The sequence below is a fragment of the Castanea sativa genome, chromosome 5, assembly GCF_040712315.1.
Source record: "Castanea sativa cultivar Marrone di Chiusa Pesio chromosome 5, ASM4071231v1".
NCBI lineage: Eukaryota > Viridiplantae > Streptophyta > Magnoliopsida > Fagales > Fagaceae > Castanea > Castanea sativa.
Window position 1 is genome coordinate 33,968,023 of NC_134017.1, and position 16,592 is coordinate 33,984,614.

General features: G+C 36.2%; 1 protein-coding gene across 1 annotated transcript; it reads left to right on the forward strand.

Annotated features, from left to right (window-relative positions):
• The first annotated feature begins 14,718 nt into the window (after positions 1–14,718).
• On the forward strand, positions 14,719–15,366 carry LOC142635096 (uncharacterized). The gene is made up of 2 exons (XM_075809310.1): positions 14,719–14,850; positions 14,935–15,366. The coding sequence occupies exons 1-2, from the start codon at positions 14,719–14,721 to the stop codon at positions 15,364–15,366; spliced, it is 564 nt and encodes a 187-aa protein (XP_075665425.1).
• Positions 15,367–16,592: the final 1,226 nt, after the last annotated feature.

Here is a 16,592-nt window from a genome sequence, read left to right on the forward strand (position 1 = left end):
TTACACAGTTGCAGATTTTGAAATTTAAAAGAAGGGATTGAAAATTAGGTTGAAGTCTTTTCTTTTTCCTAATATGTGATCCATGCCTAATAAATTTACCTTAAGAATGTGGGTCCTTTCTCAAAAAGTCTTTAATTTATTTATTTCTAAAAAATAGATCTATTCTTTTTTTTTATACAAACCAAAAATCATTTGTTTTAACTTTTCAAAACTGATTTGACTTTTTTCTAACAAGATCCCATTTTTTTTCTTTTACAAAAAACAGATCTGATTTTTACAAATCAAACCTTATTTATTTATTTTTTTTACTTTACACAAAAAATAGATCTGTTTTTTTTTTTTTTAACAAACAAAGTTTTTTTTTATCTTTTAAAATAGATCTAATTTTTCTTTAAAAAAAAAATTCATGAGGCAAATTTAATTTATATTAATTCTTGTCAAGCATTTGTCATTTATATTAATTTATATGAGTTCAACATATCATTCATCATCATGCAAAAAAGGGTATATTGGTCATTAGAGTTTAGAAGATCAGATTGTCTGGGTAGAATGGGTGCCTAACACCTTCCTATTCCATAACCTAGCCCCCAAGCTTAGGATTTTCGGATAGGTAGATTAGTCTTTTTTTTTCTTTTTTTTTTTTAAAAAAATTTTGGCAGATTGTAACTAGGACCAAAGCTTTGTATTCTTTTGCATAGATTGTAACTAGGATTCAAAGCCTTGTAAGGTTTAATTTACCAAAATTGTTTTGTTCTTTTTCAATCAATAGCATTCAAAGTTTTCTGAATATATATCTTGTATTTAGTTTTTTCTTTTTTTTGTATGTAAAAAAATAAGTGGCAACTCCACATCACTTACCCAAAAAGAGAGGTGCCCTTAAAAGCACTTAAATCTCTTTTTTGAGAGTACCTAAGTTTACGGTCTCTCATAGTGGTGACTTCGTTGGGGATGTTAAGGGCTAAGCTTCGTGTTAGACTTTAAGAGACCAAATATATACCCTTATCTTTTGCATGATATTGTTGTATGTTTATTTATTTATGCTTTGAGATGTTTGTATGATATTTTTTTTGTTTGTGTTGCCATGTTGATTGTTAAGAGATTTCCTTAACTGTCATAATGTGTGCCATCAAAACAACAAATATGTATGCACCCATCTCAACAATTGAAGGAAAAACTGGTTTTGTATCTCATACAAAACACATAGCGGAAGCAACAAACAAGGATCTATTTCATTTATGATTGATAACGTGCACAATGTAAATTTCAGAATTTAAGAACAAGATAGCGTACCTTGGTGTGGTGAAATTCAAAACCAAAGATTCAAGTACTCGGGAATACTTTTAATCTTCACTCCAATTCCACTTTACGCCCAAGATATGTGTTCTCTCAATCAGTTTTCAAAGGGAGAATGAAAGTGTGTCTCACTCTCACATACACACCATTTCTTATATCCCTAATAAAAATTCTATATGTTTCTCCCTTTATAACTAACTGATTATCAAATTGGGCTGGCCTATTGGGCCTTTCCAATTGGGCTTTAGTGTGTGGCTTGGAGTGGGACCAAAGGGGACCAATAAGACACTAGCTCCAATGGGCCTTAGGCATTTCCGTCAACTCTTGACAAGTCCAAAGTTACCATTAATTATATTTAATACCACTATATAAATAATTTCAAGACTTTATTATACATGCAACCCTTTCATAAAATATTCGTAGTAACACAAAGTCATGAATGTAGATTGCCACTTTGTAAATTACTACATCTTATCCTTGAGTACCAGTTTTATCCTTTAAGACTATTCATCATATATTTATGAAATCCAATTTCATAAATATATACTTTAGTAACTTCTTACTAAAGTGGTTAGGTCTAACACTCTGAATAACCAAACCCATTAAACTTATCTCAATGAAATATTTTATATCTTCGTTAAGAGATTATGAATTCCATCTTGAGAATATATGTTCCATCAACCCTAAACATGGCTGCCCAATATACTGAGGTTTTGACCGTTACTTTAGATCTCACTCCTGATATATTAAAGCAACCTACACTTCATGATTAGGTCCATTATCCTCTCAGGATTAAGAGTTCATGTAAATAGAAGTCATGAGATTTATTATTCATTTGACAGTCGTTAGGAGAATAATAAATCTCACAGCGGTCCAGTTCAATATGTCTTAACTCTTAAATCATATCAACATATCAACTAGAAGTCTCCACTTCCATGATCAAGACAAATCATCTTGGTTGATACATTATAGTCTTCGCAGATGAAATGCCCAATTTCATCATCAACTACGAACTATAAATTCTGAGTTTACAAAGAACTTGTGACTTATATCTTCTATGACTAAATCACATAAATCACATACTATGCATCTCATGGACTACATGATAATATCCAAATATTCATGTTACCATTATTTTAGATAATAATAAAATAACTTTATTAAACACAATATTAAGTCATACACAATGTCATACATAATATCATACATAGCATCATACAATAGGATTTAAGGACACAAATCCTAACAATCTCCCACTTGCCCTAAAGACTATTGTGCACTAATCTAACTCCCATTCCATCCAAATGTGACTTGAAAGTCCTTTGAGGCAAGGCTTTGGTAAAAAGATCTGCTAGATTATTTGCACTTTCAATCTTTGCTACCACTACATCTCCACGAGCAACAATGTCTCGGATGATGTGGTACTTTCTCTCAATGTGCTTTCCTTTCTTGTGATTCCTTAGATCTTTGGATTGTACAACCGCTCCACTATTGTCGCAAAAAAATGTGATGGGAACTTGCTCCATTCTCATAACACCATGATCAGAAAGGAATTTCTTGAGCCAAACAGCTTCCTTTGCTGGTTCACAAGCAACAATGTACTCAGCTTCCATGGTGGAGTCCGCAATACAAGATTGCTTAACACTCCTCCAACTTATGGCTCCACCTCCCAAGGTGAAAACACATCCTGAAGTGGATTTTCTGAAATCTAGATCCGATTGAAAATCTGAATCTGTATAGCCAATGGGAATTAAATCCTCACACTAATAAACAAGCATATAATCTCTCGTTCTCCTAAGATACTTGAGAATATGCTTTACAGCTTGCCAATGTTTTGGTCCTGGATTTGATTGATATCGGTTGACCATGCCAACTGAATAACAGATTTCTGGTCTAGTACAAAGCATGGCATACATGAGACTTTCCACTGCAGAAGTATAAGGAACTTGTCTCATCATATTTTCTTCCTCTTGAGTCTTAGGCCTTTGGTCATCAGACAGAGGAACTCCATGTCTAAAGGAAGCAATCCTTTCTTGGAGTTTTGCATGCCAAACCGTTCTAGAACCTTATCTATATATCCAGCTTGTGATAAACCTAACATCTTATTCTTACGATCTTCCCAAAGCTTGATCCCTAGAATAAAGTTAGCCTTACCCAAGTCCTTCATATCAAATTGGCTTGACAACCAAACTTTAACCGATGACATTACCCCTACATCATTTCCAATGAGTAGAATATCATCAACATAAAGCACTAGGAACATCATTACTTTGTCTCGATGTCTTTTGTACACACATGGTTCATTAAGATTTTGTTCAAGACCAAATGACTTGATTGCTTGATCAAATCTGATGTTCCATAACTTAGATGCTTGCTTAAGTCCATAAATGGACCTTTTCAACTTGCATACCATATGCTCTTGGTTCTTTGCTATGAAACCTTCCGGTTTCAACATGTATATTTCTTCTTCAAGATTGCCATTAAGAAATGCAGTCTTGACATCCACTTGCCAAATATCATAATTATAATGAGTAGCAATGGATAAGAGAATTCTGATAGACTTAAGCATGGCTACTGGTGAAAAAGTTTCTTCATAATCAATACCTTCTTTTTGTGTATACCCTTTCGCCACTAGTCTTGCTTTAAAGGTTTCAACCTTTCCATCTATCCCTCTCTTTCTCTTGTAAACCCATTTGCAACCAACAGGTTTAATGCCATTAGGCACCTTTACAAGATCCCATACATGATTGGAATACGTAGAATCCAATTCAGATTCATAGCCTGGAGCCAATGATGTGCATCTATATCATTCATTGCTTCATCATAAGTGAAAGGATCCAATTCAGCCTCTTCTAGGATAGCTTCATAAGTTTCTCCCAAACTTATAAATCTCACAAGAGGCCGAACAATTCTCCCACTACGACGAGGCATCTGTGTACTAGACATCTCATGAGTAATATCTTGTGGTGTATCCAATACAGCCACATTATCCCTAGTTTCATCCATTGGTTGTTCAACTATAGTTCATCTATTTCAGCCAAAACAACTTTACTCCTAGGATTAAAGTTATTCATATAATCATCCTCCAAGAATTTGGCATGGGTGCTAACAAACACTTTGTTATCCTTATGATTATAGAATAAATAACCCTTAGTTTCTTTTGAATACCCTAAAAACATGCATACTTCCGTTTTAGCTTCCAACTTATCAGACTTTCCTTTCAACACGTGCTGGACATCCCCAAATGTGGAGATATTTCATACTAGGCTTGCGCCCACTCCACAATTCCTTGGGTCTGTTGGGAACAGATTTTGATGGAACCAAATTCAAAAGATGCATAGCAGTTTTTAGTGCATATCCCCAAAAAGAAACTAGTAAAGTTGAGTAACTTATCATGGACCTAACCATTTCCAAAAGAGTCATATTCCTTCTCTCCGCTACAGCATTTTGTTGGGGAGTTACAGGTGCAATCAATTGGGAGACAATCCCAGTTTGAATTAGGTAATCCTTGAAATCCCCAAGAAGGTATTCGCCACCTTGATCAGATCGAATGGCATTTATGCGTTTACCCAATTGATTTTCAACTGCAGCCCTAAACTCTTTGAACTTTTCAAAGGCTTCGGACTTTCGTCTCATTAGGTACACATAACCATATCATGAGTAATCATCCATAAAAGTGATGAAATACTCATAACCTCCTTTTGCTTGGGTTGAAATAGGACCACATACATTTGTATGAACTAGTTCAAGCAACTCTTGGGCTCTTCTACCTTTTGCATTAAAAGGTCGTTTGGTCATTTTACCTTTCAAACAAGATTCGTAAACTGAAAATCCATCAAAGTCCATGGGCTGTAAAAGTCCATCTTTGATTAGTCTTTGAATCCTGTTTGAATTAATATGACCCAAACGCAAGTGCCATAGATATGCATCCCTAGTAGAAGGAAACTTTCTCTTTAATGATTTTACATGAGAGCTACTATCTAATTCAGAATTGTATAATTCATGCTTGTCAGGAGTTAAAATATAAAGTCCATCCACAATACTTCTAGAACAGATAAACATTTTATCCTTATTTATTACAACATTGTCTTTCAGGATAACACAATATCCACATTTACCTAAATAAGTTGTAGAAATTAAATTCCTACGAACATTAGGTACATACAAACAGTCTTCCAATATTAAAACCCTAGACTCAAAGCATAAATTAAACACTCCAACAGCTTCAACCGAAATCTTGCTCCCATTAGCCAAAGTAAGAAATAGTTCTCCCTCATTCAACTTTCTGGTCTCCTAGAACCCCTGCAAAGAATTGTAGATATGATTAGTACAACCTAAATTTACACACCAAGAATCCGTTGGATTCTATACCAAACATATTTCAAGAAGAAATGAACTTTTCATACCCTTATTCTTGGCAGCCTTGAATGTTGGACAATTCCTCTTCCAATGTCCTTTCTCACCACATTGGAAACACTTTCCTTTGGTTTTCTTTCCTTTGTTGGCAACTCCTAAGGCAATTTTTTTACCATCTTGCTTGGTGAAGTCCTTCTTCTTCTTCTTCTTACCATTGCCTTTCGACTTAGGTTGAGAAGTAGAAGCTTCACCCACATTGACTTCAACACTAGAAGTACCAAGGATGCCTTCCGCCGCCACTAAGTCATTCATTAATTCAGACAAAAAATAAATCTTTTTGTTCATATTATAATTAAGTCTGAATTCCTTGAATGATTCTGGTAGTGACTGGAGTATCATATCCACTTGGGATTCTCCATCAATGTTGGCACCTAAAACTTCCAATGTATTTAGATTAGAGATTATTGTAAGAAAATGCTCTCTCACTGAACTACCTTCAGCCATTTTGGTATTATAAATTTGCCTCATGGTCTCGTGCCTTGCAGAATGGTCTTGCTCACCAAACATCTCATTCAGACTTAACATGATGTCGAAGCTAGTTCTACATCCTGCATTTGATGCTGTAGAACATTTGAGATAGATGCTAAGATATAGCACTTGGCCATCTCATTAGATTTCTACCAACGATCATATCTTTTTTTTCCTCAAGAGGAACATCTAATGAAGGAAAGCTAGGACATGGTTGAATAAGCACATATTTGTGCTCTTCAGCAGTAAGAACAATGTCCAAATTTCTTTTCCAGTTAACATAGTTGGATCTAGTCAGTTTATTTTGACTAACAATAGCAACAAGTGGGCTAAATGATGCCATGATATAAATCTGAAAATAATAAACATGAATATAATAAGTAAACTGGACATTATCAATTTAGCATATAAGCATATAATATGGAACCTTAATAAAACTATAAAATAATATATGCAATGACAACCCAATCCATGTCTATAATTCCTTGGTAGCAAGTTTATTATGAACACATTAATTGGTTGAGAATTACTCTCATTATTAGTGCTATCATGATAACTCTTATCAAACACTAACAATATGTCGTATTACCTTTAGCCTCTAAGTAGTAATGACATAGCTCCTTTGGGAGGTTAACATTACACTTAGTCTAGTGTACACCATTATCTAGAGTCATGCATAGCCACATTTCATCTCCCTTTTATAGTGTTTAAACTTGTAGTGCCATGAAACAAAACACCCTCATTTGGGATCGTGAGGCATATACGCCAAGACGAGGTGTTTATCCACACTACTTTAAACGGGTAAGTTCAATCTTGTAGTACTATGAAATAAACACTCTCCCTTGGGATCGCGAGGCATATACACCAAGACGAGGTGTTTACCCACACTACTATGAACCGATAATGGAGGCCATGAGATCAAACCCTTGTATCTCTCTCCCACTAGATATTTTAAATTAAAGGTTTTTAAGATCAAGAATCATAATAATGCTAGACACTTAGAAAACATAATCCTAATCTCATTAGGAATAAATTTCATAATCTTAGCATTAATATATATATAAATATATATAACGTAATATAAACTCATATTACATTATATAACTATATTATATTATATATATAATATAATATACAAATTAATATATGTAATATAAGATTATTATTACATTACAATATATATATATATATATATATAACTTACGGCCATCATATTATAATATATATATAACTTACGGCCATGAATAATTCCCACTCCAAGCCATAAGCTATGCAAGAATACACCAAGCCGTAAGCAATGAAAGAATACACCAAGCCGTAAGCCATGCAAGAATACATTCAAACCATGCAATTGAATTCCAAGCGGTGCAAGCATATATACAGTTATTTCAATAATCAATAACCACCAATAATCAATGCAATCCATACAACACTTGATCGTATTCATATCCAAGCATTTACTATAAGGCATGGCATAAAGAACTTCGATTCTATCACACTTGCAATAAATATATATATATATATATATATATATATATATATATATATATATATATATATATATATATATACTGATTAAGATTTCCATTGATGGTTATTGAATGAAATTCAATAACTACTCTTAACTTCCATGAATATCCAATCCGTGCACTCTTTTTGTCAAGCAAAACAATATATTGCATATATTGATCAATGCACACAAGGTTTATGGAACAAGTTCTTTATGAAGAAATTTGAAAACACAAAGATAACGGTTTTCTGAAATTCTAAAATCCAATCACACGCTATATAATCATGATATGAAAACCTGGTTCTGATACCAATTGAAGGAAAAAAACTGGTTTTGTATCTCATACAAAACACATAGCGGAAGCAACAAACAAGAATCTATTTCATTCATGATTGATAACGTGCACTATGTAAATTTCAGAATCTAAGAACAAGATAGCGTACCTTGGTGTGGTGAAATTCAAAACCAAAGATTCAAGTACTCGGGAATACTTTTAATCTTCACTCCAATTCCACTTCACACACAAGATGTGTGTTCTCTCAATCAGTTTTCAAAGGGAGAATGAAAGTGTGTCTCACTCTCACATACACACCATTTCTTATATCCCTAATAAAAATTCTGTATGTTTCTCCCTTTATAACTAATTGATTATCTAATTGGGCTGGCCTATAGGGCCTTTCCAATTGGGCTTTAGTGTGTGGCTTGGAGTGGGAATAAAAGGGACCAATAAGACACTAGCTCCAATGGGCCTTGGGCTTTTCCGTCAACTCTTGACAAGTCCAAAGTTACCATTAATTATATTTAACACCACTATATAAATATAATTGCACTCTAGGCCTTATTAATAAATTATATCCCAAGACTTTATTATACATGTTACCCCTTCATAAAATATTCGTAGTAACATAAAGTCATAAATGTAGACTGTCACTTTGTAAATTACTACATCTTATCCTTGAGTGCCGGTTTAATCCTTTAAGATTATTCATCATATATTTATGAAATCCAATTTCATAAATATATACTTTAGTAACTTCTTACTAAAGTGGTTAGGCCTAACACTCTGAATAACCAAACCCATTAAACTTATCTCAAGGGAGTATTTTATATCTCCGTTAAGAGATTATGAATTCCATCTTGAGAATATATGTTCCATTAACACTAAATGTGGCTGTCAAACATACTGAGGTTTTGACCGTTACTTTAGATCTCACTTTTGATATATCAAAGCAACCTACACCTCATGATCAAGTCCATTATTCTTTCAGGATTAAGAGTTCATGCAAATAGAAGTCGTGAGATTTATTATTCATTTGACAGTCATTAGGAGAATAATAAATCTCACAGTGGTCCAGTTCAATATGTCTAAACTCTTAAAACATATCAACATATCAACTAGAAGTCTCCACTTCCATGATCAAGACAAATCATCTTAGTTGATACGTTATAGTCTTCGCAGATGAAATGCCCAATTTCATCACCGACTACGAACTATAAATTCTGAATTTACAAAGAACTTGTGACTTATATCTTCTGTAACTAAATTACATAAATCACATACTATGAATCTCATGGACTATATGATAATGTCCAAAAATTCATGTTACCATTATTTTAGATAATAATAAAACAATTTTATTAAATACAATATTAAGTCATACACAATGTCATACGTAATGTCATATATAATATCATACATAGCATCAAACAATAGGATTTAAGGGCACAAATCCTAACAAAAATATGGTGGTAGTAACCATGGATCATCGGTCTTCATTAGATTCGGGTACCTAGTGGCAAACTTACTAACTTATAGCCCAAAGTCACTAGATCACTTCTTGTTGACTATAAGGGATAGTCCATGCCGTTTGGACCAACGTAATGTTCATTACATTGCAAGTTGGGAGGTGTAATGTCCTAGCTATGGGAAACAATAAAATAACAAACCTACCCTACAATGTAATGACTTAGAACCTACTTTTAGGCCGGTCCATGTTAAAATTGCATTGTATGTTGTGTGTGTTTGATTGGTTGATTGATATAGATGGGAACCTAGCTTTGATTAACCCAACCAAGCCTTTTCTTAGGGGAGAATTTGGTCAAGATTAGAGGGAGACTTCAAAGAGAACCCAAGACCGACACTCAAGCTAGTAGTTCCAGTTCCAAGCCCATCATAGTACTGTAGCTTGTGAGCATAAAAGACACTCCACTGCTGCAACATCACAATCCCATATTCGACCTACAAGACAGTTCAAGCCACAAGAAGTTTGAAGATCCCATCACCATGGCAGAAGAGGGAGAACATCTGAACACTGAAGAACCCATGAACACTTAAGAGCTATTGAACACCATGGTAGCTAGTCAAATCCAACTAAGGGAGGACATGAACCTTATGGTACAATAGTTTCAGAACCTGAAGAGTGGCCAAGAGGAGAATAAGACTGACCATAATTCGCCAACCATGGAGGGTGAGAAGAAGATCAATGAGAGGATAAAAATGGTGGAGGAAATAATCAGGAGAGCTCGCAAGATGGAAGACCTCATGGAATACCAATCACTCACTTTTTCCTGATGTGTGACTGCCCCCAAGTTCAAGATGCCAACCTTGGATAAGTTCAACGGGACTGGTTGCCTAAAATCCCATTTGAAGATGTATATAAGGGCCATATAGCCTTTAGGAGCAATTGAAGAACTACTTGCTCAAATGTTCCAAAACACTCTGCTGTGAGTTTCACAATCAATACAAGTACAACATAGAAGTGGATGTGACAATGAGAGATTTGGAGACCACGAAGCAAGAGCCTAAAGAATCCTTCATTACCAAGTGGAGGTCCAAAGTTGCACAAATGATGAATAAGCCAAGTGAAGAAGAACAATTAACTATGGTTGTAAAGAATTTATTACTTGTATACCATAAGTACTTGTTTGCCCAATATTTTACTAATTTTAAAGATTTGATTACTAATGGAACCCAAATTGAAGATGCAATAAATAAGGGCACTATAAAGGATGAGGACCCATAGACGTTTAAAAATAATTTAAGATCTAGTTCTAAAACTGCAGAAGTTTCTAATATATACAAAAATGATCCTTACCAACTTATTTCTCCCATTGCCCCGGTGCAAATATCACAAGGGCCGCCTCCAAGGCCTAGGAGAGAATTTCATGAGTTTTATATGCCCGTGAGTGAAGTGTTTGAAAAACTAAAAGCAAATGAGTTACGAAAACCCTTAGATCCAAGACCAGTCCCAAACCCACTACTTGCAAGATTTGATGTGACTAAGAGATGTGCCTACCACCAAAGCCTTAGCCATGATACTGACAAGTGTTTTGGCCTTCGTCATGCAATTCAAGACTTAATAGACAATATGGTGATTCTACCGCCTACAAGGCCTAGCAACAGTAATAATCCCTTGCCTAAACACAATTTTGGGAGAGGACCAAGGATTAATTGCTTGATGATTGAAGAGAAAAGTAAAATGGACCTGTCTGAATTGATTTATGACATACCCGAGTGCTTTATGATGACATGGGAAGAGTTAATGGGAATGGCTTCCATTATAAGGTATGACATATGGAGTGAAGATGTAATAGAAACCACAAATTACCCAACATCCACAAATGGGGGGAGACACTTCAAACCCTAAGAAGTTACCAAGCACCTACATACGGGGGGAGACATTTCAAACCCCAATGAAATAACCCGACATCTACAAATTAGGGGAGACACTTCAAACCCCCACTTGGAGACAGATAACTCGGTAGAAGCCTTAGACAAAGCCACCCAACAAACACTCGCTGAAGAGGATGAGGTCCTTAAGCAACTACAGAAGACATAAGCCAATATATCTTTAAAGGGTTTACTCATGGTCTCATACAAGCACCGCCAAAATCTGGTAGACCTTTGCAATCAAATCCAAGTCTCAACAACCACTACTTCTCAAGATCTGAATGCTATGATTAGGTCCATAAATAGGGAGCTCATTATTTTCTACTCTAGAAAAGATTTGACAAAGAAGGGGAAGCACCACAACAACCCATTGCACATCACTGTAGATGCAAAAGGCAAGAGGATTCTGATGGTTCTAATTGATGATGGAATTAAATGTGTTCCCTTTAAAGACTGCAAGTTGCTTGGGCCTAGGTATTGAATATTTTGTGTCGACTGATCAGCATGTGAGGGCATATGACAATAGTAGAAGGGAGGTCATAGGAACTATAACACTAGAGCTCACTATAGGGCCAATGATCAAGAATTTGGAGTTTCAAGTCCTAAACATAGCACCATGCTTCAACATTCTCCTTAGGTTACCATGGATCCATGACACAAAGGCTGTACCTTTATCCCTATACCAAAAGGTTCAGTTTCCACATGAAGGAGCCATAGTTACCATATATGGCGATACTTTGACAGCACCTAAGTCCATTTTTGGTATTGATTTTGAGAAGGAACCATTGACCTTGAATGGCTTTGAAATTGAGAAGTCTAGTTTTGAAAGAAGGGAAGAGGAAGTGGAGAAGTGCCTATGGACTTTGCTCCCTACAACAACAATAACGTGGTGGCAATGATGAGGAGAATGAATTACCTTCCGTGGATGAACTTGGGGAAGACTGTGAAGAAGCCAACTGTTCAAGTCCCGATGATTCCTACAACCACACCACCTTTTGGGCTAGGGTATAAGCCCACTAATGATGATTTACTAGAAATGGAGGTGAGAAGAATGGCCTATGCCAAGGCCAAAGCTAAAGGACTTCCTTGTCCCTTGAAATCCGTACAGCCCTTTACTCCCACATTGAATGGAAATTTTGTCAAAGTTGGAGATAGTCAACACTATTGGGGATTCCTTGAACCGAGATTCGATCCTAAGTCAAGGACAATGGTGCCCGGGTTTAAGTTATTATTTGATTGTAACAAGTTTCTAGAGATGAAAAAGGAAGACCCAACCTGGGTCCCTACTGATTGGGCTGATTATATGGACCCTAATGCAATGACTATGCTTCTAGGAGATGCCATTTGCAATATAGAAGAAGAAGAGTACTGGGAAGCTTGCCAACATGCATTGAAGAGCCCTTATAAAGCAAGAACAAGTGATGAAGATGAGGAAGGGGGAGAAGCCCCTAGTGACAATGATGAAGGTAGTAATAGCAAGAGTGATAGTAGTAGTGATAGCAGTAGCAGTGACAATGGAAATGGTGAAGAAGATAGCAACAATGATAGTGAAAGCAACAATAGTGAAGACTATGATAGCCAATATAGTGGCAATGATCGTGGTGAAGCCCCTAGTGATAAAGATGATAAAGATGTAAGGCATTTCTATGAAGATCGCTCTGATGATGATGTAGACTACTATGATTGAGATATTAAGGATGATGTTGAAGCTGAACCTGTAGACATGGGGAGCGACGCTAAAAGTGATGAATATATGCTAGAAAATGTGTTGGAAGCTATAAGAGAGGAGGTTGAAGAGGCCGATAATGTAGACTATAATGATTACCCCTATGGGCATCCTTTGGATTGGAGCTACATTACTCACGGTAGCTTAAGGTCAGGTCCTCAATATAATAAGTATGGTAGAGAAATTCCTGAGTTGGGGTCATTTCACAACTCAGAATTTGGCTTATTGACCCCATACATTGAAGAAGAAGATGACATAGATGCTAGATTGGCTGCTTTAGACCAAAAGCTAATGATCCACAATTTCAGAAACCTAACACTGGAGAATTCTGAAGGTGATGATGAGAAGATGGAAAGGAATGAGTTAGAGTACCTCCCCAAATACATCCACCTGAGCAACAAGGGGAAGCAAAATCTGTTTGGTGAGTGGATGGATAGCATAGAGTGCCTAGATGCTTTTGTGACTGATAAGACCATGGATATGGAGATTTATGGTGAAGCCAAAAATTATATGGATGAAGATCCCATGGCACTAATGCTGAGGGAAGAAGGAACTCACTAGGAGCCGCCCGCCATTGTTGAAGCCACAACCGAATTGATGAACTGGGCATGGGAAGGAGCTGCCCACCCCATGGAGGGCTCTATGAAGAAGATCAAGACCGTTAAGCCAATCACTCCTGCTGAGAAGATCAAGACCATCGAGCTAGTCACTCTCGCCAAGAATATTTTTTTTTGTCCCTATTAATCTGTTTCTGCTAATATTACTATTCCTGTCAAGTCTATTTGTGATAGTATTCCTATTGAGTCTGTTTTAGTTGGTTTTGTTGAGAACTTTTTTCCTTATAATATGATTTTTGATTCTGCTTATTTGTTGGCTTTGAATGTTTTTATTTCTGAAATTGGTAAAGAAACTCTTAATAATAAGGAATTAAAACAAAGGCATCTAGAACCTATGAAAGAAGAAACACAACCTATTAAGTTGAGAACTGATGATGAACCTTAAATAATACAAGTAGGTAATACCCTAACCACCTCTGAGAAAGATGCATTAGTGGCACTGCTAACAAAATTCAAAGAGGTATTTGCATGGTCATATGTAGACAAGCCTGGGATTAATATAGATATAGTTCAGCATTGCATTTCAATGAATCCAACCATGAAGCTGGTTAAGCAAAAATTGAGAAGAATGAAGTTCGACATGATAGTGAAGTCCAAAGACCGTGAAGGGAATATACCAGCTTTGCGAAAGTTCTTTGAAAGAATCTAATTCTATAAGTTAAAGTTGAATCCAAAGAAGTGCACTTTCGCCATCACATCTGGAAAACTGTTAGGTTTATGGTAAGTCAAAGGGGAATTAAAGTTGATCCTGACAAAATCAAGGTGATTGTAGAGATGAAGCCTCCTATGACTGAGAAGGAAATCTGAGGGTTTTTGGGATGGATACACTACATCTGCAGATTCATAGCCCAACCCACTATGACATGTGAGCTACTTTTTCGACTACTCAAGAAGGAAGTTCCCATAGTATGGAATGAACAATGTCAAGAAGCTTTTGAGAAGATCAAGAATTGTCTGATGAAGCCACCGATACTGGTCGACTAGAAAAGAAAATACGATTTACTACATCAGTAAAAAAATGTTTGCTGAGGAGAAGTATTCATCACTTGAGAAGCCACGTGTAGCACTTGTATGGGCAACTCGCAAACTCAGATACTATATGCTTGCTTACAAGGTCTTATTGATTGCAAGAATGGACCCATTGAAATATGTAATGGAGAAGCCCCTGCAAGATGGGAAGAGAGCTAAATGGGTTTTGCTTCTATCAGAATTTGATATTAAGTATGTGACTTAGAAGTTTATCAAGGGCAAGGCAATTGCTGATCACTTAGCCCATTGTTCACCAGAAGAAGCTGAAGAAATCCAAGGGGACTTTCTAGATGAGGATATCATGGGGATCAAGGTAGAATCATGGAAGATGTATTTTGATAGAGCAACTAATCAAAATGGAAGTGGCATTGGAGTTCTCTTAATTTCTCTAAAAGGGACACACACCCCATTTTTTAGTAGGCTCAACTTTCCTGCCACTAATAAAGCCACTGAATATGAAGCTTGCATTATGAGGTTACAAGTAGCCCCGGGTCTTGGAGTGAAAGAGTTGGAAGTATATGGTGATTCAGCCTTGATAATTTCTCAAATTCAGAATAGATGGAAGATAAAAGAAGAAAGGCTAATGCCTTATCATGAATGTCTCCATAAGTGGGCTTCAAAGTTCAACAAGATCTAGTACAAATATGTCCCTAGAATGCAGAATCATATTGTAGATGTTTTAGCAACAATGGCATCCATGATGGATAGGCCTATGGAAGATAAAGCTAGACCAATAGTCATGGAACAACAAGAAGAGCCAACTTATTACATGACAATAGAAGAAGATGAGGAAAAGAATGGGGAAGGTGAATGGTATTTAGACATCCTACATCCTTAAGGATGAGACATACCCAAAGTCTACAGACAAGAATGATCAATTGACCATTAGAAGGTTGTCCACTAATTATATTATCTGTGGAGAGAGACTTTACAGAATATCATATGATGGAATTCATTTCCTTTGTGTGATTGCCAAAGAAGTACATCAAATAATTGAAGAGCTTCATGAGTCAAGTTATGGGTCACATATGAATGCATACATGCTGTCATGAAAGATAATGAGATAAGGTTATTAGTGGACTACTATGGAAGCAGACTATGTAGCTCATGTTCAAAAATGTCGTCGCTGCCAAGTCCATGGAGATTTGAAGCACATGCCACCTATGCCATTGCACACCATGACTTCACCCTGGTCGTTTTCTACATGGGGAATAGATATTATTGGGACAATTCACCCAACAACATTTAATGGCCATGAATTTATACTTGTTGCTATTGATTATTTTACTAAATGGGTAGAAGTTGCCTCATACAAGGTTCTAAACTCAAGGAAAGTTGCTCAATTCATTTAGACCAATATCATTTGTAGATATGGGGTACCACATGAAATTATCTCTGACAATGGATTGCATTTCAAGGGAGAAACAGAGAAGCTACTTCGACAATTCAATATCCAACACCATAGATCCTCACCCTACTGTCCTCAGACTAATGGAGTAGTTGAAGCTACTAACAAGAATATCAGGCGAATCTTGAAGAGGAGCACGAAAAACTACAAGGGCTGGCACCTACAATTACCCCATGCACTTTGGGGGGATAGGACATCAATTCGATCTTCCACAGGAGCCACTTCTTATTCATTGGTGTATGGGATGGAAGCAATCCTCGCCATTGAAATGGGTGTCCGTTCATTAAGAACAGTAGGTATGACCAATTATGCATGATGGATGAGAAGAGACTTAAGGCCTTATATCACATTCAAGGCTACCAAATGAGGCATAGGAAAGCTTTTGACAAGAAAGTAAGAACTAGAGAGTTAAAGTAGGGGGATTTAGTGCTGAAAGAGATCCGAGCCCTGGTACA